Source organism: Harmonia axyridis, chromosome 6 (assembly GCF_914767665.1).
Source record: "Harmonia axyridis chromosome 6, icHarAxyr1.1, whole genome shotgun sequence".
Taxonomy (NCBI): domain Eukaryota; kingdom Metazoa; phylum Arthropoda; class Insecta; order Coleoptera; family Coccinellidae; genus Harmonia; species Harmonia axyridis.
In genome coordinates, this window is record NC_059506.1 from 13,750,742 (window position 1) to 13,775,513 (window position 24,772).

The 24,772-nt window shown below is 35.0% G+C and overlaps 5 protein-coding genes across 5 annotated transcripts; 2 read left to right on the top strand and 3 right to left on the bottom strand.

Moving 5' to 3' along the window:
* Positions 1-1,171: 1,171 nt before the first annotated feature.
* On the bottom strand, positions 1,172-1,659 carry LOC123681679 (histone H2A). Its single transcript, XM_045619917.1, has one exon. The coding sequence runs from the start codon at positions 1,636-1,638 to the stop codon at positions 1,264-1,266; it is 375 nt and encodes a 124-aa protein (XP_045475873.1). The 5' UTR covers positions 1,639-1,659; the 3' UTR covers positions 1,172-1,263.
* A 4,740-nt stretch (positions 1,660-6,399) lies between these two features.
* On the bottom strand, positions 6,400-6,861 carry LOC123681676 (histone H2B-like). Its single transcript, XM_045619913.1, has one exon. The coding sequence runs from the start codon at positions 6,817-6,819 to the stop codon at positions 6,448-6,450; it is 372 nt and encodes a 123-aa protein (XP_045475869.1). The 5' UTR covers positions 6,820-6,861; the 3' UTR covers positions 6,400-6,447.
* Positions 6,862-8,436: 1,575 nt separating this feature from the next.
* LOC123681674 (histone H3) lies at positions 8,437-8,911 on the bottom strand. Its single transcript, XM_045619912.1, has one exon. It carries the CDS (start codon positions 8,904-8,906, stop codon positions 8,496-8,498), a length of 411 nt encoding a protein of 136 aa, XP_045475868.1. The 5' UTR covers positions 8,907-8,911; the 3' UTR covers positions 8,437-8,495.
* Positions 8,912-9,102: 191 nt separating this feature from the next.
* On the top strand, positions 9,103-9,469 carry LOC123681677 (histone H4). Its single transcript, XM_045619914.1, has one exon. The coding sequence runs from the start codon at positions 9,112-9,114 to the stop codon at positions 9,421-9,423; it is 312 nt and encodes a 103-aa protein (XP_045475870.1). The 5' UTR covers positions 9,103-9,111; the 3' UTR covers positions 9,424-9,469.
* An 11,971-nt stretch (positions 9,470-21,440) lies between these two features.
* LOC123683287 (histone H1B-like) lies at positions 21,441-21,806 on the top strand (the record flags this gene model as incomplete). The annotated part of the gene is made up of 1 exon (XM_045622223.1): positions 21,441-21,806. A coding segment is annotated over one exon (366 nt), but the record flags the coding sequence as incomplete, so codon positions are not given.
* Positions 21,807-24,772: the final 2,966 nt, after the last annotated feature.

Sequence of the window (24,772 nt, forward strand, 5' to 3'; positions counted from 1 at the left end):
TTTCCATAGAAACGACTCAAAAGCCCAATTACATTGGTCTACCAAGCGAGGTGTGGGCAAAGTGCTGTGAGAAATAATATTTCCCACAGTATGAGCAATACATAGTTTTGAAATTGAGTAAGCTATGAAGAATACGCTACTTTTCATAGCAGTTGTGGGAAAATGTATATTATTCGGCAGTCGCGAACTGGTATTGGAAAATTTTTACCTTTTATTTCTCGACCAAAGTGGTCGACAACCAATATGTAATTTCAATAATTGTTTATTTCAACCGATATATTTCTGTTGGATCATGTTCGTTTTTTTTTTTTAATATTAGTTTGCGACCACTGAATTAACGTTGAAACATACTTATTCTACCTTTCATTTATTCTCGGTCGAGAACCAATTTGAATGTATAGTATATACAAAGCCACTTGAACTAGTCCATAAAAACGCTCGGCCAGATGTCTCTTTGAAATGGAAACCGCGATCCGCTAAATACCGGGGGTTTATTCGAAAGTATTGTTAGGCAATAAATTCACTGGCCCCAAAGGAATTTCTGGAAACTTGGACAACCCTTGAACATATAATTGAAATATTCTGGCTTCCTCCAAGTGACTTTGGATATACTATACTTAATTCTCGACCACTTGTGGTCGGTGTTTTATATACTCATTAGTTTCTGAAAAGATCTTAAGAACAAAATAACCAAATAATATTATTTAATATGAGTTCCTATTTTGAAATACTTATAGAAAATGAAAACTTTTGCAGAATAATTTTTTTACGTTCCCAGTGTTTCTTACTCAATTACCTCATCTGAAATCCATGTGATTGATATAAATATAAAATTTTTAAGTGAAGACGAGAAGCGAGCGGCCACTATTATTAGTGGTCGAAAACAAACAAAAAAATGGTCGAGAACTCTGCGGCATGGTCGTGACCCGAATGTTATTCAGATTTTCCGTTTTCACATTTCGAAGGTTGAATGCGAAGAGAACGTTTAAAATTATATGACAAATTATTTAAAACTAGCCAAAGAATCGATGAACATCAACACCTTTAAAATTTGATTAGTTTATGTGTGAAAAAGTCGTACCCGAAATCGATGTTTTTGTTAATTTGGTCGAAAATCAGAGCATTTACCCTACTTACGAATGTCAGTAGGACCGTGAAATTGTCGCAATTTTATTATACCCAAAGTGATCAGATGATAAAAAAATCTTTTCAATGAGGAAATATTGTGGCCCTGAAAAGGGCCGTTTCACATACAGATTGTATTTATGATTTCTTTTCTGTCTTCTTTGGCAAGAGGACGGCTTGGATATTCGGTAAAACACCACCTTGAGCGATAGTTACTCCCGATAGCAATTTGTTCAACTCTTCGTCGTTTCTGATTGCCAGCTGAAGATGTCTGGGAATAATTCTGGTTTTCTTGTTGTCACGTGCTGCGTTACCGGCCAATTCCAAAACTTCGGCGGCTAGATATTCCATAACAGCGGCTAGATAGACGGGTGCTCCAGCTCCAACTCGTTCAGCATAATTTCCTTTGCGTAATAAACGATGAATACGACCAACTGGAAATTGTAATCCAGCTCGGTTGGAACGAGACTTTGCCTTACCCTTAACTTTTCCACCTTTACCGCGACCAGACATTATAATATAATACGCGAATATGGGAGAGTAAAATGATTGTTGGGCTTTGATAATTCCTCGAAAATGTCCTCGTATACATATATATATACTCGCGGTTTCGACCAATCAGCGTAGTACGTTCCATACTCTGAATGAGGTAGGGCTTAGTATACTAATTTCATACATTGAATGCCATTGATTGCCATCCATAGAGTTTGAATTATTATTTGTTTTTTGTTTGTTTTTTTATTTGCATACAGTCCCAATATATTTGATAATTGGTTCCGCAAACAGCTAGAAATTAACAGGAAGAAAAATACAATCGCACAGTTGACTATGCAGGTTAAGTCATTTCATTTGAATCTTTCACCTTAATGAAACATTCGTCTGTAATATATAAATCATCTAGTGCTGCGATCACTATTCTGTAAATGACATCTATCATCTGCGTATAGAGCTAGCATATTCCTTGACCTTTTTGGGGCGTTGCATATGCATATGTTGTTGATTTTGGGCTTAGAACTGAACCTTGAGGCACTCCTGCTTCCATTTGTCTGGTGGGGATATTACGTCGTCTATTTTGACATAAAAACTCTTCAGAATCCGAAAAGCTCGAGCGTTCTATCAGATACGGATCAAAATAATGATTTTGACTTATTTATTCGGTGTGATGTCATTTTGATGATGACATCAGCATATTGGATTCCCTTCACTTCTAGGTACTGTTGTTGCCTAGTGATACCGGCAGCTAGATAGGTCAGGAGAGGAGTTTTTTTTCATCTTTCGTAGAAGTAGATTGTGTGATATTAACTACGTCCTTTGGGGAGACCTCTGATTGCTTACGGGCTCTAGAGTTTCCGTTAATTGAAGAACACGTAATGATTGTAACAGCATGATATATGTAATCTTTTAGCGTTAGTTACTCTGAGAAATACAGAGTTGAAAATTACTACACAGCAGAAAGGATGTCCCAAGAATAGGATCGAAAGAACAGCTAATAGACATCCTAATTAGGAAAAAATCTGGGTAAATCTTTTTACGACATACATATTTAAATTTTGAGAATATACAAGATCCGACCCCAATTAAAATAAACTTTCTGGAGTATGCGACTGGAGAACTATGATATCATCTAACATTCTAAGGCAAACATAACCACTAAGCAGATCCCCAATTAATGGGGGCCATTTCTATCGAGACTCCTCCACCCCTACTCAACTCTATCTATAAACAACTGAACGGCTACTGAAACGAAAAAAAAAGGTTTCAATATCAGAGGCAACAATCTACACAACAGTTGTAGAATCTATTTTAACTTATGGCTGTGAATGCTGGCAACTTCCAGAAAAAAAAAGACCATAGACAAATTAGAGATGGACATTTCGATAAGATCTTGTAGAGTTTCCAGATTGCAACATATCAGGAACGAAGAGATAAGAAGGGAAACTGGGCGGGATTTTACAACGGTAGAACGCATGGAAACTAAACAGTTACTGATATTATTTATATATATATATATATATATATATATATATATATATATATATATATATAAATCGAGGTGTATGTTTGGTTGTCTCGTCTTGAATCATGATTTTCTTTGTTGGTTGAAATATACTATATATATATATATATATATATATATATATATATAATGCAGTACTGAAAATATATATATATATATATATATATATATATATATATATATATACAGGGTGAGTCTTTGACTTGTACATATATTTTAACCCAAGATTCCTGAGGTCAAAAGAAACACTTTTTTCCTTTACCATTTTTTCCGATTCGGCCCGGTTAAAAAGATACAGGCTGTTGAAAATCGTTAAAAAAATGTGATTATCGGCTATATCTCGGAAATGGTTGTATCGAAGGAAATGATTTTTGAAATATAGCTTTTTTTTGATGTGATACATCTTCTCCGAACACCAGATTCCATACACATTCTTCTGTTTCTATGTTATGAACATAACATACCATCAAAATACCAGAAATTCGAAGAAACCAACTCTTAATAGTAATTTGAACGTTCATTGAAGAATATTTGGCTAATTTGAAAAATAAAAGTATTCTTCATATTTTCTCGTACAAAGCGCCGTTTTCGAATAACTTGATCTTAAAAAAAAAAAAATTATCTGTGAAATTCAAAAAATTGGGTACTTTGGCTGAATGCAACTCTGTTCTATTGTGGAAAAAAAACCACAGAAATGAATATTTACTATGAAGTCATGTCTCAGATTTAAGAATTGAAGTACTAGCCAACTTAGTTTGAAAATGAAGTTATTTGAATAAGCTCACCTCAACTCCTCGATTTGATTAAAAATCACTGAGCTTTGGCACAGCTCTGATAATAAGAAGATACTTCACTAAAATCAACATTCTTTTTGAAAAGTCCAGATTATTCATAAAACCCATGTTTAAAAAAGTTTTCACAAAATAGTCCCATTATAATGACAACAATCAATATCCCACTAAAGACTGCTGCTATCGAACAATACTGTATTCTTCTTCGGCTCATTCTAACTCACATCGAAACATACCACTAGGTACATACTAGACAAATTTTCATGTGATTGAGATTGAATACTTTTATTCTTTTGCTATTCCATAAATTCATCCTAAGAGCTTATGATTGACATACTTCCAAGAGGGCCATAATTGTTTTAATGTGAAAACAAATCAGGTGAGTTGAAAGAAACCAAATATTCTATTGTGGATAATTATATTGAATACTTCTCATTTATTTTCAATGCCAAAATCAAGATGAATTAAGTAGTAAAGTTGGCTATAATGTAGGTACACATTAACAACAAATTTGATTACAAGTGGAGTCTAACATTTTCCATTGATTACAGAGCCAGAATATTTTACATATTTCCATATTTTCATACTGATGGTTTCAAAAATATTGATGCATTTCAATATTTTTATGAGATAGTTGGAACAAATCAAATGCTTCATTTCATAACAAATATCTTATAACAATAACAGTGTAAACTGTAAATGAAAATTTTAGGTTAGAACATAGATTATTCGAACCGAACTGCTGTGTTTATATTTGGCATCACTCGAAATTTGAAATTCAAACTTAAAACCACAGATTACTATAGTCTGTGTTAGATCTTTCATAGATGAATATTATTTATTTGAGATTTTAAGGTTAATTCTTGCACGAAAAATAAACAACGATATCATATAAATGAAATATAATGAATGAATGGATATGAGTATCAGAGCTAATATGGCTGGTAGCGAGCTCAATTCGTTATAATTATCGAAAATGAAATAGAAATCAAGAGAAGAATATTTAATCTTTAGCGTCAACGAAATTGGAATAACTCATTTATTTGATTATAAACACTACTTTGTTCAACAAATGGAATGTTAAACGTGAGTTTATGATGGTTTTTCTAATTTAGTAGCTTATTTCCAAAGTTCAAGAGGTATATCTTATGCTTGAGAAAACTTCAGTGTTCCGGTTTTCAGGGGTGAATTAGCTCATTTTGAAAATTTAAAATGGCTATATCTTTTTAACAGGGCCGAATCGGAAAAAATGGTAAATGAAAAAAGTGTTTCTTTTGACCTCAAGAACCTTCGGTTAAAATATATGTACAAGTCAAAGACTCACCCTGTATATATATATATATATATATATATATATATATATATATATATATATATATATATATATATATATATATATATATATATATAGATATATGTCGGAAGGATAACGAGGGTAATTGTTCATAAAACAAATCATAAGGATAAGGACAGTCCCTCTCAGAGAACTGTCCTTATCCTTATGATTTGTTTTATGAACAATTACCCTCGTTATCCTTCCGACATGTTATTATTCCTGGATTCGGATGTCACGCAGTTAGTTATAGCTTTTCGCGTGGTGATGTCGGTTGTTGCCCGAAAACACATTGGGTCTTCCTGCTGAAACCACAAATGGATTGCTGGCTTCTGTTGTTGACTCTGTTTGTTTGTTGTTTCTTTCAAGTGTTGCACATCCTAACACTTGTTCACCGTACTGATGAGGGCCGAAAGCCCGAAACACGTGTCTACGGTTAGTATTTCTCTGAGAGGGACTGTCCTTATCCTTATATAGATATATATATATTGATATATATATAGATATATATATATATATATATATATATATATATATATATATTTTTTTAACAATCACTGTTTGCAACAGGTTTATATATATATATATATATATATATATATATATATATATATATATATATATATATATATATATATATATATATATATATATATATATATATGTATATATATATATATATATATATATATCTACTCACACCACGAATGGGCTGGTTGAGATGCATCTAACTGGGAACACAGCCAAACTTGGACTTCACGAAGATCTAATAGAGAAGGCGCAAAAGGAGATGATCTTGTGGACCACGAGAATTGTGAGAAGTTTCCTCAGAAGCAATTGAGTGTTGCCTTGTTCTGAGAGGAACCGGCAACCTCTAAGCCTTACCCTGCAACGGTATAAATATATATTTATATATATATATATAGTAACAATTGAAAAGCAGGTAAATAACATTGAACCGAATATATATACATATATATATATATGATATTGGTGTGCAAAATTATCAGACATGGTATAGGAAGTTGACGAACATATTCGAATTATATTAGTATGGATTATTTCAAATTGATAAATCTACATGTCGTTAACGGTGAAATTAGAGATCAGACTATAATTATAAGTTTTAAAAATTTGTGGTTCTGAAAAGAACCGTTTGATATGCAACAACAATTCCTGCTTTATTTGGAACTGGTGTATTTTGTTACTGCTTTAGTTCCTTCGCTGACGGCGTGTTTTGCCAACTCACCGGGCAAGAGAAGGCGCACTGCTGTTTGAATTTCCCTGCTGGTTATTGTCGAACGTTTGTTGTAGTGAGCAAGTCTACTCGCCTCGGCGGCGATGCGTTCGAAAATATCATTAACGAAACTGTTCATGATGCTCATAGCCTTGCTTGAAATACCCGTATCCGGATGGACTTGTTTCAATACTTTATAAATGTAGATAGCGTAACTTTCCTTCCTCTTGCGTTTCTTCTTCTTGTCGCTTTTAGAAATGTTTTTTTGGGCCTTGCCAGCTTTCTTGGCAGCTTTTCCGCTAGTTTTAGGAGGCATCTTCAATCGATCAATCTGACGATAAGTGAAAACTAAAAAATTACCTTCTCAGTGTAAACTTTTTATTTGAGATCGTACCACCTAAATTGACTCCACCTATTTAAGTTCGGGTATATACCCGAACCTACAAACTTCAAAAGAAAATAGAAGTTGGTCCCGGGTCATCTCCGACAAAACCATTTAGGAACCATAGCACTGCCTTTCACAACACTGCTGACGCATCACCTGAATAATCAACTGATGGACATTTCATCAAACCCCAAGAATTAAAGCTTAGCACAGAGTTCGATGGACTCTAGCAATGGCGAGTGTCTGCAAAAACTACCGCCATCTCATCGTCTATGGTATTCCAAACATGTCGCAAGCTAGATTGTTGTACATTAACCCTTACTGGTGATGGGATGTTATTTACAACTTGTATGCTCATTATCCTCTTCAAAATGTTATGAAACAGTCGGTGGAATGCTGATTAGAGAAGAGCGATATTTCACGAACTGTGATTTAATCACTGAGATCAGAATGTCACAGGTAGTCACGGTTCCGAAAAACGAATACAGAGCGTGACGGGATCACAGTTTGAACATTTCACAGATCTTTTCAGGGCATATCAGCGTCCGTTGCAATCGTAAATTATGAAGGCAGCCTGATGTTTTTATTGCTTCGGAACCTTTTTCGACTAACATAATTGCATATTTTTATGACAATCCCAGCATCGTAGGCAACTTCGCATGCTGTAGGAAGTATTTTTGTAGAACTAGTTAAACAATAAATACTTGCTGCAAACTAATAACTACTGCATTACTGCATAATTGGTGGTGGCAATAAAATTCTAATTTTATGCTTATCTTTGATAAACAATCCCAAAGAAATTCTTTCTATATTGAAGTTGTCGACCGAAGCAATAAATGGTACTCTGTATTATAAAAAATAAACGAAAACACGTCAGCGACATAATAATAATAGGCGAAAGAATAATAACAGGCGAAAGACCAGCAATCTTTGGGCTTTCTTCACAAAAGTTGATGTAAATTATGCTACTTGTAATTTATGCAAGTTGAAATTATCTTTCAAAATCACCTCTTCAAATTTGAGGAAACATTTGAAAAATCGATATCCTTCTGTTACGTTCCTAACTAAATCTGAAATAAGGAAAAGAGTTGAATATGTAAGAAAAATGGATGTTTTCATAACAATTTTGCTTTGAATGAGTGACCAATTCGAGTTGCAAAGATAAACGAACTAAGGTTTGGGTGATTCATACAAATATTATTAACAAGCAACCTAAACAGTGATCACGTCACGCTTTAATTTCACTGATATCATAAAGTAACGTTCACGTTTCACAACGTGATCTAGAAATCACGGTATCGCTTCTCTCTAATGCTGGTCATCAGAATCTTTTGCAGTTGAATGATCGAATTGGAAATAAGACGGCATAATTTGCTTCCAGCTTAAAATAAGCTATTGCGCCAAGATATAGAGGATATCAAAAGACTGATGGAAAATTGAAATTCGTAACGCATTTTGTTGGAAGAAATTAAGTAAGGTTATATTGCACTATTGATATCGGATCTTTAATTTGGGATACCTTATAAGAAATCAATCAATTGTATAAATGTAAAAAAAAAAGTTGTGGTTCTGAAAAGAACCGATTTTAAACTTTGTGAAAAAGATGCTTAAGCACGTTCGCCACGGATACGTCGAGCAAGTTGAATGTCCTTCGGCATAATGGTTACTCTCTTGGCGTGAATGGCACATAAATTTGTATCTTCGAATAGACCGACCAGATAAGCTTCGCTAGCTTCTTGAAGGGCCATCACGGCGGAGCTCTGGAAACGGAGATCGGTCTTGAAGTCTTGGGCAATTTCGCGCACTAACCTTTGGAAAGGAAGTTTGCGAATCAACAGCTCGGTACTTTTCTGATAACGACGGATCTCACGAAGAGCTACGGTACCTGGACGGTAACGATGAGGTTTTTTTACGCCACCAGTAGCGGGTGCACTTTTACGTGCCGCTTTTGTGGCAAGTTGCTTACGCGGTGCCTTTCCGCCAGTGGATTTTCTTGCGGTTTGCTTCGTACGGGCCATCTCGAGTATGGGTATAAACTAGTTGAGGGAAATCTTAGATTCATCTATTTATAGCGGAATAGGTAGGCGGTTCCACTGCACATTCTCGCAATATCATTGGTTGGTCGTGTAGATCTAGTGGTGGGGAAAACTGTGATGGTATAAAAGCCGTATTTTCCGCTGAAACCTTTAGTTAATTCTTGTTATTGTAGTCGTTAACTGAAAAATGACTGGCAGAGGCAAAGGTGGTAAGGGTTTGGGAAAAGGTGGCGCTAAGCGTCACAGGAAAGTTCTACGAGACAATATCCAAGGAATCACGAAGCCCGCTATCAGAAGATTGGCCCGCCGCGGTGGGGTGAAACGTATCTCTGGTTTGATTTACGAAGAAACTAGAGGTGTACTTAAGGTATTCCTAGAAAACGTTATTAGAGACGCTGTAACTTACACCGAACACGCAAAAAGGAAGACTGTAACAGCAATGGACGTCGTATATGCTTTGAAACGCCAAGGTCGTACGTTGTACGGTTTCGGAGGTTAAATTTCACCATCGAAATATTGCTATCGGTCCTTTTCAGGACCACAAAGTTAACGTTTTCTCGTTTTTTCCATTACACAAATATCATACAATCCGAAAGCAAACAAAATTCCCACAAAGCCTAAGCCTGTCCGTGAGATGGGCAACCAAATTACTATGACGAGATAATTCTTTTGGAATTCAGCGTTAAGGGTAAACAGCTAACATTTTCATTCACCTAACTATAAATATTATTTATTAATTTTTTTTTTTTTTTTTTTTTACTTGGAATTGCTGTGACCATACGATCGCAAAATGTAAAAATATTCCGAGGACAAACAAGTGTTATCTATTCAAGTTTATAAGCATTTGGTTAGTAGTGCACTAGGAGTAACATTTCTCATCCAAATTTTATTGCCACCTTATTTTATCAATTTGAACAAATTAAGAAATGGGCTTATATAAATTATTCCATAAAATATTTTCACAGAATCGATGACGGTAGGCGGCGATAAGATATATAATTATTTCTTCTGCGCGTTACGTTCATCAACTTTACATCGACAACAGAATGGTAGAGTCGAAACAATTTCGTACCTCGGCATGGGATCATTCGAGGGAAATCCGCTGTAGGATTGAAAAGGCAAGAGCAGCTTCCATTAAAATGAAAAAACTTTTCACGATTCACGACCTGAACAAGAAGACCAAAATACGACTTCTGAAGTGCTATGTCTTTCCTGTGCTTCTGTATGGGTGGAGTCATGGACGCTTACTGAAGCTTCGTGTAAGAGGCTTGAAGTATTCGAGATGTGGCTCTAAAGAAGAATACTCCGAATCAATTGGACAGAGCACATGACCAATGAGAGGGTTCTAATATTAGTCAACAAGAAAACTGAAATTGTTGACACCGTGAAGAGGAGGTCCTGAAACCGGCAACCAAGGCGTATGAACGTGAACGCCCCCCTAAACCCGCACCGATAACCACAAGGAGTCAACGAGTAAAAGTGCCATGCACTGACTTAATAATTAAGAAAGATCTCAGTGAAGAGGAGGAAACTGGAGTACTTGGGCCACATCATGCGGAATGAACAAAGATACAGCCTTCTCCAGCTTATACAGCAGGGCATGGTTGGGGGAAGGAGAGGTCCCGGCAGGAGGAGAATTTCGTGGCTCAGAAATTTGAGGGTCTGGTTCTGGGAAACAACAATTGGACTGTTTCGTGCAACAGTGAATAAGGTCACAATAGCCAGAATGGTCTCCAATATCCGATAACGGATTGGCACTATCAAGAAGAAGAAGTTCCGTTCATCCCACCCGTTTGAGTTGATAATTCTCGCTAAGTTAATCCCCTCCGCGTATAACGAGATCACACATTTTCTAATCGAGAAGCCAATTTTCTCATTCCTATCCCGTATTGCACAATATTTCACACACGGTACAATCCATATTATATTTACAAAGAAAAAACATATATATCAACCGTTGAACTTATCTCTCATAAGGGTGTCAAATATGAACCGATGGGTTCATATATATATATATATATATATATATAGAATGTTTATTTTTTCTCTTTATTGTAACTGATAATTTTTGTTGATATCTTGTAGAAGCCCTGAGGATGGATTGAATAAAATCCGAAAGCTCGGCAAAGAAAACAGAGTATTTTTTTGGTGTTCACACCGATTCCCTGAGAAGTCATTCTGTATAAATCACGACCATTATTGCGTCTAAGTTATATATATATATATATATAGATTTGTTTGACCGCTTATACAGACCCGAATCGATATACTCTACCGACTTTTCAGTCCAAAACTGACGTTGTCAGACCCGACTCCGGGTCTGGTAGCGTTTAACCATATATTCTTGATCAGGGACGTTCGGGGATGCCAGGGATAAATTTTCAGCCGGGTGTGAAAAATCGGTGAAACATCATAATATATACAGAAAACTTCAGGGTTCGGCCAGTGCGAGGGCGCTTATATCGAGAGTAACACGCTGTATATAATTGATATATTCGATCGACTACTCCAGACCCTAAATATGACAACGCTGTAGATTGTATATAAACTTAAACCTCACACTCCACACTGCTTATACAAACCCGGTATATAGGACCGACGTCGATAGAAATCATTTTTTATTTGTTCTTATCGAGCTCGTAAATCGGATATTCCATTTTTCTGAAATATACATCTAAAAACCATACGATTTGAAGCTTATACAAACCCGGTACATTGAATCGACGTCATGAGAATTGGATAGTGATCCTTTCGATTATGAACCTAGCAGTCATACTTGAAGAATTTATTAAAACTAATAGTATTTTTCCATAGGTAGTCGTTGTGATAAATGCTTTCTTTTAGAGAACTTGGAATTCTGCTTAAGGAAACAGAGATACATGAAAAATTTTATGAGTGGTACAAATTTTCTTATTAACTTGAATGAAACGCATACGTGAACGTAAGAGGTTCTTTCATATACAATTTTTTTAAATCTGACCCAAACGTAAAAATCCGAAGTTGATGAAGCTGTACTTCTCACTGGGCACGAAACAGGTTCTGTCATATGTATCCTTCGATAAGGAAGCAATTCGTTTAAAAATATACCAACGTTGGGCCTAGAGCATGCGGAACACTCATTCTATTGAAAAATGATTTCACGCCTATCAATCAACGAAACTTCCAGAAAAGAAGTTTCATATCTGTTTCCGAAAATTCTTCATAATTTTCCTGCCTATGATTGCACGAAACTAGTGAATGCGGAACTTTCTCTTGAGAAAAAAAGAAGTAAATTCGCCAGATTCGAAAATATTTCTGGCAAATCAAAAGTTGCATGCCAAACATACTATTCAACCTCAAAGCGAAATAATTATCGAATTGGGATCAACGTGGAAAATGAAGACGAAAAATGAACTAAGGTAGAAAATCTTTTAAGAATCAAAAGAACTTCAAATTGAGGGTTATCAATAAATATGACTCAAACGACCGCAAATGAGTCATACCAACTTATTCTCCACGGTTCAAGTCTTATTTGGAATCATCCTGTATAGAACTTGAGTTATTGTGTAGTGCAGCATGTTTTTCTGCTTGTTACAGGAGAGCTGCATGCGATCATTTTTCTCCAAAGACTTTGATCTTCGGATTTTGAAAAAAAAAATTATCAAGCAATTGAATTCGAATATTTGATGAGTAACTGTCGTTCGAAATCGATTCTGTCGGGCGCAGACATGATGAGTATAGAATCAAGTTTAATGATTTATGACTAACTATGATATAGCTTTATTTTATATTGTTTTGTATAAACAATGAAAATATTATATAAATGAACAGAATAAAAACCATGCTTAACAATCAAAACTATGTTGGAAATGATGGCCAATCATAAAAAGAACGGTTTGAATTCAATCAATTAGGAGTGTTAAGGAAGAATACAATAGATTGGTATAGTGTTATGAGGAGATATTGAACGTTTTCTGTGAAATTCATAGGAATATCGAAACTAAAAAGAATGAATCAAAATAAAATCATTGATATAAATGTTATATCGATAACTGGAATGATCTAATTCTTAGTTACAACTAGTTGAATAAAATAAATATTCTTAGAATTTGTCTCAGAACTGAAATCATCTGGAAAAATAAGAATGTGTGAGTGAAATAGATATTGTGAGCGGGTACTTGATTGAAAAATTCATTGAAAATATAATTATAATAAAAACTGAAAATATCACATAACTGCAAGTCTGCAAATAAGGTTTAAAAATAACAAAACAAAAATAAAATGAATACTTTTCAGTCTCAAACAAATATTTTCAATTACACTCTATTTTTGCTAGTATTTTTTATATACCAGGATTTTAATTCGAACTCGGGCATCATTCTGGAAACTTGGCGAATGCATGGAAATGAATTCCATACATTCATGTTTTCTGGGAGGCTTCTTATTCCTTACATGATTCTTGAAGTGTATTAGTACTAATTGCTTCTCCTCTCCTGACCTTATATGGCGTTTTACTTCTTTGAGTGATCACGTCAGTTGATGAGCCTTGAAATATAAGTATCAAATATAAGATTTCTGGGCTTTTCACGGCCATTATCTGAAACAGAACCTATATAAAACATTTAATATTCCTGCATATTGAGAAGGTGTACACTCTGTTTGTGAGGTGCGAATCACATTTTGCCTCAGATATAAACATTAATTATTGAACTGTTCAAAATAATCATCATTCGTTTTTCATTACAATAAATATTGGAAGTCATAACACAAACATGTATTTTGTTAGATGTAAATCAGAAAAATTTCTATGGAAAATAACAATTCTTTTTCTTTCTAAACATATATAACACTAAATATAAATTATTCATCAAACTTAAAGAATCATCGAAAGTTTTACTTTCACATGGCAAATGACTTATTGAAATCTGTGGACTTCAGATAAGGGAAATTGTCCGTGGCCACCAAGATTTACTATCGTTAGATTTGTTCCTTTGGTCACATTCAAAGAGTATCATTCATCAGTTGAAAAATTTCGAAATAAATTATCCGGCACTGTTAAATTCAGAGAACTTGGTGGCCACCGAATATATCTGAAGTTCACAGATTATAATGGATAGGCTTTAGGGTGACTTGCTATGTGGAACTGAATTTTTTGATTATTTATATAGTTGGATGAGCAATTTATATTCCATGTTATCATTATGAAAAGGAAATAAAAAGCGATTTCATTTCTCATAGAAATTTTTTCGATTAACATTCAAAAACCACAATATTGTATCACATCTATAATAACTAACAGCAATAAAAAATGATTACACGAATAGATTCTACTGAAAAAAGCTCCTGTAGAATGTTTTTGTTTCATTACTATAGTACCAATGATAAGAATGGTATGGGAACTTTTCTTTATACTCCATTTTCAACTTTCTTTGTGTAGATTGAAAACAGATATACAGAAGGGCAGACCAAGAAACAGATGAATGGACGGACATACAGACGTACGAAAAGATAATCAGACATACGGATGGAATGTCATACAGACAAACAGGCATATGGACGGAAGGACAGACAATGAATTTGACTTATGATTTTTCATCAGGGATTCGCAACTCTATCGTTTGAGATAATTTTCGGCTTAACATTCGAAAACGAAAACTTTCCTCGAAAAACGAGCGCGCAAGTACTATTTTTCTAATCTTTAACATTCTGTGTGATTCGAATTAGGAATGCATGTATGAGGTTCTAAGAAAAAATTAAAATTTTCTTGGTTAGAAATAACTTTCGATATACTTACACAATCTCCCAATCTATAATGATGACCCATCGATGCACATTGCTTATTTAAATGAACCTCTCTTTCAAAGTCGATACCTACAGAACAGATTATCAGTTGTTTCATAATTTGTATCACTAAAATTAGTGAGGCAATAATGAGTTATTGCTTCGAACAATATCATAATCTAAAGAAATTGTCTCATGGAGTATTCATAATCTATTCTATTTAAAAATATAATAATAATTGTTACTATGCAGTTGCTGCGCGCGGACATTTTTCCTTCACATCTCAACAAAACTCATACCAATTAAACGATACCACAATAACACAAAAATTTCGAGCCCTTTTGTATATCGAATAAACAAGATCGGACCCAAATGCGAGAACGCCCCACTCTGTATATAATTGTTATGGTCAATCAACGTCTCCATTCCCTCAATGTGGTTGACCGCAGATGAAAGGCAACGATTTCAATATTAGATATTTTATCTTATCTGTATATAAACCTATAAATAACACTTGGCTACTTATACAAGCCAGGTAAAAACGGCCGTCGTCATGAGAAATGCTCATTTCGAATTTTCTGTACCCAGATCGAAAATGAAATATTTAAACTATTTGCATTATATGCATGTGATGTATGTAAGGAAGTGAAACGACTTCATGATTTGATTCTTGTATGAAAATTAGAAGGAGTAGTTCAATTATTTTTCGAAATCAGCCTCATTTCCAAGATACATTCCGTACAGCTCTAATAGTGTGTTGGCGAGTTTATGGTTATTGATATTTGTAACTGCTCTGAATAAACATCGAATACAATTACTCTACACAATGTTCGAAATTATTTTTGTGAAGATGATATTTCAGACATATAATCAGACTTTGGAAAAGAATATCGAGAGAGTAGAGTAGAGTAGATACTTTTTTTGAAATAAATCGATGCTTACGAGTATATCTGACCACTTTCAATACAGACACACGAAATCTTAGAATATTTCATTCTATGGTGCACTAACTCATTGATATGAAATGAGAAGAAGAATTTTTTCGAATGACCAACAATTTTTCATTCTCATAAGATTTTGATGGAACAAAGCGTAGATGTTGTTTGTTGTTGTGAAATAGATAAATTAATCACTTTATTTCCATATACAGTTGATACTCCTAATTTTCATACAAGAATCAAATCATGAAGTCATTTTCCTTCCTTACATACATCACCTTCATATAATGTAAATAGCTTAAATATATGATTTACGAGCTGCGTACAGAAAATTCCAAAAGAGTATTTCTCATGACGACGCCCGTATTTACTGGGCTTGTATAAGTAGCCAAGTGTTACTTTCAGGTCCATATACAGAAAAGATGAAATATCTAATATAGAAATAGTTGCCTTTTATTTTCGGCCTACCACATTGAGGGACTGGAGACGTTGATTGACCATAACAATTATATACAGAGTGGGGCGTTCTCGCATGTCGAGTTCGATCTTGATTATTCGATATAAAAAGGGCGCGAAATGTTCGTGTTATTGTAGCATCGTTTAATTGGTATAAGTCGTGTTGAGAAGTGAAGGAACAATGTCCGCGCGCAGCAACTGCATAGTAAAAATTGCGACAGGAATGGGTATTATTATTATTACATTTTTTTATAGAATAGATTCTGATTACTCCATGAGACAATTTCATTAGTTCATGATATTGTTTGAAGCAATAACTTATCATTTTCTCACTAATTTTAGTGATACAAATTATGAATCAACTGAAATCTATTCTGCAGGTATCGACATTGAAAGAGAGGTTCATTGAAATAAGCAATGTGCACCGATGATCTAATATTGAAATCGTTGCCTCTCATCTGCGGTCAACCACATTGAGGGAATGGAGAAGTTGATTGACCATAACAATGATATACAGAGTGGGGCGTTCTCGTATTTGGGTCCGATCTTGTTTATTCGATATACAAAAGGGCTCGAAATTTTCGTGTTATTGTGGTATCGTTTAATTGGTATGAGTTGTGTTGAGATATGAAGGAACAATGTCCGCGCGCAGCAACTGCATAGTAAAAATTGCGACAGGTATTATTATTATATTTTTAAATAGAATAGATTATGAATACTCCATGAGACAATTTCTTTAGATTATGATATTGTTCGAAGCAATAACTCATTATTGCCTCACTAATTGTAGTGATACAAAGTATGAAACAACTGATAATCTGTTCTGTAGGTATCGACTTTGAAAGAGAGGTTCATTTAAATAAGCAATGTGCATCGATGGGTCATCATCACAGATTGGAAGATAGTGTTAATATATTTAAAGTTATTCCTAGCCAAGAGTATTTTAATTTTTCCCTAGGACCCCATACATGCATTTCTAATTCGAATTACACAGAATGTTAAAGATGAGAAAAATAGTTCTTGCGCTTCGAGGAAAGTTTTCGTTTTCGCATAATAAGCCGAAAATTATCTGAAACAATAGAGTTTCGACTTCAGGATGAAAAATCATATGTCAAATTCTTTGTCTGTCCTTCCGTCTGTATGCCTATTTGTCTGTATGTATGTCATTCCATCCGTATGTCTGTTAACATGATATATAAATTGCTCATCAAACTATATAAAAAGCCTCTCAATTTATTATTGCCAGGTATTTTCTTTTCAAAATTTTTCAACTGATGAATGGTGCTCTTCAAATGTGATCAAAGGGACAAATCTTGCGATGTTAAATTCATAGATCTTGGTGCCCACCGACAATTCACATTATCTGAAGTCCACAGATTTTAATATGATATTTGACATGTGAAAGTAAAACTTTCGATAATTTTTGAAGTTTGATGAATAATTAATATTAAGTGTTTTATATGTTTCAGACGGAAAAAAATCAATTAGCATAGAAATTTTTCAGATTTACATCTGAAAAAACACACGATTGAATAATGATTTCAAAACTTAATTGCAACGAAAAATAAATGATGACTATTTTGAGCAGTTCAATAGTTAATTTCTGTTTTATATCTGAGGCCAAATATGATTTGTTCCTCACAAACAGAGTGTACCGGGTGGGCAAATTTCGATGTTTTAGCACTACAACTTTCAAACCTGAGGTGATAGACAAAATCTGATACCCTATACTCGGTCTCTTTTTCTGAGAAAATAGCAAGAGTTGTATTCATTTTTGGCCACCTGCTTTTATTCTCGAGTTATAAACGAAAATTGGAAAAATGGCGATATCGAAAAACTTTTATATTTCCGCTAATACTGATGCTAGAGCCCCGAAATTAAAACATTATACAGGCACTTTTTTACGTAGAATCCAGTTATGTTTCTTCAAAGGGGAACACTAAATTTCTGTGTCATTTCTTGAAAGCTTAATTTTTCCTGATTTCAAAAGTATATAACATTGTGTGGTTTGAATCGAAATAAATAACAGAAAATGGTCAAAAATATTTTTTTAACTAAGAGTCTCAATATTTAACTTTAATTTTGGGTCGACGCTTCGTAATTAATGACCCTTTTGAAAAAACAAGACCGCTACTGGATTTTACGTGAAAAAGTGCCTCGATAATGTTTCAATTTCAGAGCTCTATCTTCAGTATTTTCCCAATTTTCGCTTATAACTCGAAAACAAAAGAAGGTGGCCAAAAATAAATACTACTCTTGTTACTTTCTCAGAAAAAGAGACCGAGAATCGGTATGAGATTTTGTCTATGTCTAATGGTTCAAAAGTTGTAGTGCTAAAACATCGAAATTTGCCCACCCTGTACACCTATTGAAGTAGGCAGGAATATTGAATGTTTTATATAGGTTCTGTTTGAGATAATGGCAGTGAAAGCCCAGAATGTTTCAAAAAAAATCTAATATTTGATACTTATATTCCAAGGTTCTTCAACTGACGTGGTCACTTAAAGTGAAGAAGTAAAACAGAAACGTCATATATGGCCAGGAGAGGAGAAGAATTTAGTACTTCAAACACTTTGAGAATCATGTAAGGAATAAGAAGCCTCCCAGAAAACATAAATGTATGGAATTCATTTCCACGCATTCACCAAGTTTCCAGAATGATGACTAAGTTAGAATTTAAATCCTAGTATATATAGAATTCCAGCAAAATAGATCGTTAATAAAAATATTTCATGGAGACTGAAAAGTATTAATTATATTTTCAGTGAGTTTTTTAATCAAGTACCCGATCACAATATCTATTTCACTCACATATTCTAATTTTTCCAGATGATTTCAGTTCTGAGACAAATTCTAAGAATGTTTATCGTATTCAATTTAGTTGTAACTAAGGAGTATTAGTAGGTATTAAACTTATTATAAATTAACAAAATCATAATATCTTTTTTGCCATCCTTGATGTTTTCTCGCTATAATGGTCGATCAAATACAACTCATCTCACAAAAGTTTCGCTGTGCTCTCATCAAACACAAGAACTCATAACCAAAATTTCAGATAACTTATTTCATCACCTAACTCCAGATTCAGACATAATATAATCGTGATTGGTGGATATATTGTAAGATATCGATATTTTCTGAATTCAATTACAATCGTTTGAGATCATTTCTACTCGATATTCGAAAATTACGGACATTCTAACAAATTTTCATTCATTCAAAGTAACAGTTGAGATTATTCAATAAACATATTTCATGAAATAGCTGAACCATGCGAAAAATGCAATATTATCTTGATTTGTTCAGTTCTCAACGCCACTTATACAATTATAACAAAATGGTATATCGAATAGACGCGATAAGACCCTGTGATCTGACAACACCGCTGGGATCGACAAGGTGGGCTGTACATGTCGGTCGAGTATATGTGGGAATGAAAAGTCGGCGGAACGTGACGGGTCTCAAAAAGAGAACAGAATATATAACTTTCTTGAATGAAAAAAAAATTTTCCCCTCTATGGATGCCTAAGGAGTTATATTTTCAAACAGCTGATTTTTCACATATACACTCCAAGAAAACACTCGGATCACATGGGTCTGAGGTAGCCTGCCAAGTATAACGGGACTGAATACGTCTGTTGGATAAATATATATATATATATATATATATATATATATATATATATATATATATATATATATATATATATATATATATATATATATATATATATATATAGTCAATAGTATTTCCTTTATTTGGAAGTGTCAGGTTTTTAATGAACTTGTTTATTTCATATAAAAAAATATATAATCATACGTTTCGGAGAGACTCTCCTTCTTCAGTAAAAATGATATTCATCTAATAGTTTACAATATAAAAATAATTAAAATTGAGCCTTCAATTTCTCGTCAATTCACAATATTGGAACGTGAATGTGGACATTCATTTCAGGCTCTCTTCATCGTTCAGCTTAATGACGAGTTGATGGAAATTTATACTTTCGATTCTATGACCATTCAATCTGCCAGTGAGTTATCAGACTCATCATCAAGACATTCCATATCCATTATAATATAATTATAATACAATATTATTATAATATAATAATAATAATGAGTGGCGTGTGAAGCAACTTTACCTAGACATTCTTCCAGTGCCCATTGGACTGTCAATATTATACTTGAGATTTATACTCTCCCGTGTTACTTAAGTTTCACATGTTTGAAGTGCAGAATTAACAATTTACTATTTCACTTGAATTATTAAAAGTAGTTTACTTACTGAATTATTTGATATCTTAATTAAATGAGGTAATATAGTTTTGTTTGCACGATATCGCTGGTTCCCATTTATATCATTCGCTGATTCCTGCTTCCAGTATGGGATTACAAATTGTTTTTTTTTTATGGAGATTTTATATTATCCTTTTTTTTTCCAAACTATTAATTTGTATGATTACCTCCTGGTTCGTTCTTCAGGTAATTCATCCGTTAGTGCGTGTCTAACATTAATCGAGTTTTCATATTAGATTGACTACTTTTTCCGAACGCGCTTTTGTATTACGGCATTATTTAGCGGAAAAGCTTTTCTATGAATTTATGAACAATCAGCTACATTTCCAGCCTGCTCCAAAATACGATTATTATCCTTTCCTGTCTGTTATTTCTCACGAGTTGATTTAAAATTGTCTTCATTGAACAGTTAGAAGATTCATCCACACTAGATCACCCTACCGACTCGCCACTTTCAGAACTATAATAACCCTAATTGTAGGAAAGTTATCGATTATATCAAGTATGCTTTGAATTAACGAAAATTCGAACAATTTACGTTCCCTGAAATACAATTGATTATATTTCCTATTAATCAAATTACATGGAGAAAACTGAGGCCAATACTCCGGCTCGAAGGACCACCTTTGTTAACGATAGCGTTTTATACCGGAATTCACATTCCTTCTTTCGAATGTCGTGTATTATCGATTATGGGAAATTTTCCGGGAATATTTCTAGACGAGATGGTGCAGAAATTTTCTATTTTTGATTTTTCCATTCGGAAATTTCAAGGATTGATCAATTGAGCATTTTGCTCGAAATAATCCTCATATTCATACATTTCTAGCCAAATTTCCGTCGACTTCAGTTTTAATGCATTAATTTTCAGTATTTTTCCTGCAGAAAGTGTATCTAACGTTTTTGAAATATATACAGTGTAACGATTTCATCAATTATCACGATAATGTCTTCTGCCGATACAGAGGTGCAACAAAGCGGTGCGTCCGTTCCAATCGGTGCGAAAACTGCGAAGAAATCCGAGAAAAAGACTGCGACCGCGAAACAGGCCAAACCCAACCATCCTCCGACTTCAGAGATGGTTAATAACGCCATCAAAGATTTGAAAGAAAGAAGTGGATCGTCATTGCAGGCCATCAAGAAATTTATAGCTTCCAACTATAAAGTAGATTCGGAAAAATTGGCTCCTTTCATTAAGAAATACCTCAAATCAGCTGTGCAATCTGGATCTTTAGTTCAGACAAAAGGAAAAGGCGCATCTGGTTCGTTCAAATTGGCAGCTGGTGGTTCGACATCGGGATCCCAGAAGAAAGTGATTAAAAAAGCCACCTCCAAGTCCAAAGATGATCTTAAAAAATCCACTTCGGCATCAGCTGTGGTGACCGACAAGAAGAAAAAGAAGTCTACTGTTGCCAAAAAACAAGCCTCTGTAACGAAAACGAAGAAAGCAGTTGCAACAACCGAGAAGAAGAGCCCCAAAGCCGCCAAGTCCCCTTCTAAAGCTAAGAAGATTGCGAAATCGCCAACTAAGAAACCGAAAGCTCCAAAACCCAAATCAGTCAAGTCTGTGGCAACTCCGAAAAAAGCAGCACCTTTGAAGAAGAAGTGAATAAATATATAAAAATTACTGTTGTGATGAGAATGGTTCGTCTAACTAATCGGTCCTTCTCAGGACCTTCAAAAATTATCTATCAAATTTGAAATATTCATCTTGTTCTCCAATTTTTCTGATTCCCCATTTCTCTGTCCACCTTGAAACCGAAAGTCCTTACCGTATTGATTGTTGTCCTTCAATTTATTTTAGAATGAGACTACAAACATTTTTTTTACAAATTTTGCCTTGAAAATGTTCTTCATTTCATTTCAGGGATCTTAGGGCTTGATGTGCTCTGAGGTAGATGAAAGACTCTGGCATTCTTGTATCGTCAGGTTCTGCGTGCCGACCAGATCTGTCCCCTATTAATTGTACTTGACTTCTCTCTTCGCCTGAACCACGGCACATTCATCTTTCCCCGGCTTCATTCCGATAGCCTCAAAGAACGCTACCACATTTCCCAATTGCTCGTCGTTAGCGGAGTAGAGCTTGAGGTCGTCGATGTATCTAACTGGCTTCTCAGTAGGTTTAGCGCCAAACAAAACCAGAAGAGACTGCGTGTCCCCCTGAAAAATATCTATCCTGATTTTGATTTCGACAGTTTTAACATAGATCTTGTTCTTATCCAAAAACATGTGGACAAGAGGTGGCGGGTCAGGTTTTTTTACCTTTAAAACAAAGTCAGTACTTGCAATCAATCATTACCGAATAGGTACATATAGGTACTTCAAATAAATATATAATATATATATATATATAATATCGAAAAAATGCCAATATTCACGTAACAATAAATCGGACAAATGCAGGTACCGAATGAATAATATCAGGCTGCTAATTTCACACATACTTTCTGAAGGACTAATTGATACGTAAGTATCTATCACTTTGCAATCACAAATAAACGTTTCAGAAACTATAATTGATCATTTCAAAGAGCGATTAATATTTGTTATTCATATTTAATACCTATATATGTGTGCTCGTTAAATCGCTCTTTGAAATGATCAATTATAGTTTATGAAAGGTTCTGTGTTTGCAAAATGAAAGGTACCTACGTGTTCATTAGTCCTTTAGGATGTCTGTGTAAAATTAGAAGGTTTTTTCTTATTCCTGCATTTCAAACAGCTGAAAATAGAAAACATGAAATTCGAGCGATTCTTGGGTGTTATTGGTGGTAATAACCTATTGATGGCGGAGCTTATCAGAGAGAAGCACTCTAGCTCAACGATAGAGTCAAGGAGGCTCTCAGAAAGGTCCGGAATGATAGTTGGGAAGAGAAACTACTTTCTCTTTCCACAGAAGACAACAGTGTTTGGCGGATGGCCAAAGCATTGCACTCAGATAGGAAACCAACCCCGCCGATTCACGGTTTACGAGGAATGGTATACAGTCCAGAAGAAAAGTCTGAAGCTTTCGCAGATAACCTCCAACGCCAATGCAGCTGTAGTTACAACTATGCGGAATTGGACCACATTGAGGACGTCAACCGCAAAGTGAAAAATGAATCAACGGAAGCTATTGGTTTCGAACCGTTCAGGAAATCCAGAACACTATTATGTCGAGTAAAGTGAGAACGGCACCAGGACCGGACGGCATTACTAACTTGACGTTGCGGAACCTCCCTCGAAAAGCTTTAGTAGCACTGACGAATATAGTCAATGCTAAAGATTCAACACAATAACGAAAGAAAAGAATATCATACAGTAGGAACAGTTCGGTTTTTAAAGCCAACATTCCACTGTGCAACAAGTGCTCCGAGTAGTGGAACCAATCACGGATGGATATAACCGGAAACAAGTCACAGGAGCTGTGTTTTTGGATGTAGCCAAATCGTTTGATAAAGTACGGCCCAAAGGACTGCTATACAAACTGCTTACGGCAGGTTTCCCACTCTCCATGGTCCAACTTTTAGCTTCTTACCTGCATTCTCGCAAGTTTAGAGCCAGATTTGACGGAGTATTGTCTTCAGAGAGGTCTCTTTCAGCCGGAGTTCCGCAAGGATCTCTGCTGTCTCCAATATTTTTCACAATATATGTATCCGAAATGCCAAAAACGGTGAAAAACTCCATGGCACTTTACGCTGACGATACCGCCTTTCTTGCCAGTTCTTGGTGTCCCAAAATGGCAACGAAGTACCTACAAGAAACCCTGAGAAGATCGAAGCAGTTTTTTTTAGCCGAAAGAAAATAGATCCCATCGGACTCGTCGTAATGTTCGGTAGGAGGATTGTAATGGAAAAACGAGGCCAAGTATCTGGGAGTGATACTTGACAAAAAGCTCACTTGGAACCAACACGTCACATCAGCTGTGACGAAGGGGAAAGACAACAGCGGCAGCGTTGCAACCGCTACTTTGCAAAAGCACAAAAATGTTTCTTTCCAACAAGCTTCTTCTTTATAAGTCCACCATCCGGCCGGTCATGTGTTACGCATGTTCGGCTTGGGGATACGCCGCAAAGACGCACCTGCAGAGACTTCAAGTCGTGCAGAATACGATCCTAAGACCAGCCGTAAATGCAGCTTGGTTTGTCAGCAAGGTACGGATAGGTACATGAAGACCTGAAAATACCATTCCTGGGCGACCATCTAAAAGATCTGAGCGTGAAGACCTTCATTGAAATGGAAAATCATGCAAACCCTTTTATAAGGAAGGCTTGCGACTACGATGAAAAAGCTCCTAGGAAACACAAACGACCGAAGATGGCACTTCTCTAGGAAGTGTGTATTAGAGCCAAACCCTTACTGGCACAGAGATTGTGTAATGATTACACAAACTTTGCCACCTGCTAGAGCAGATCAAAA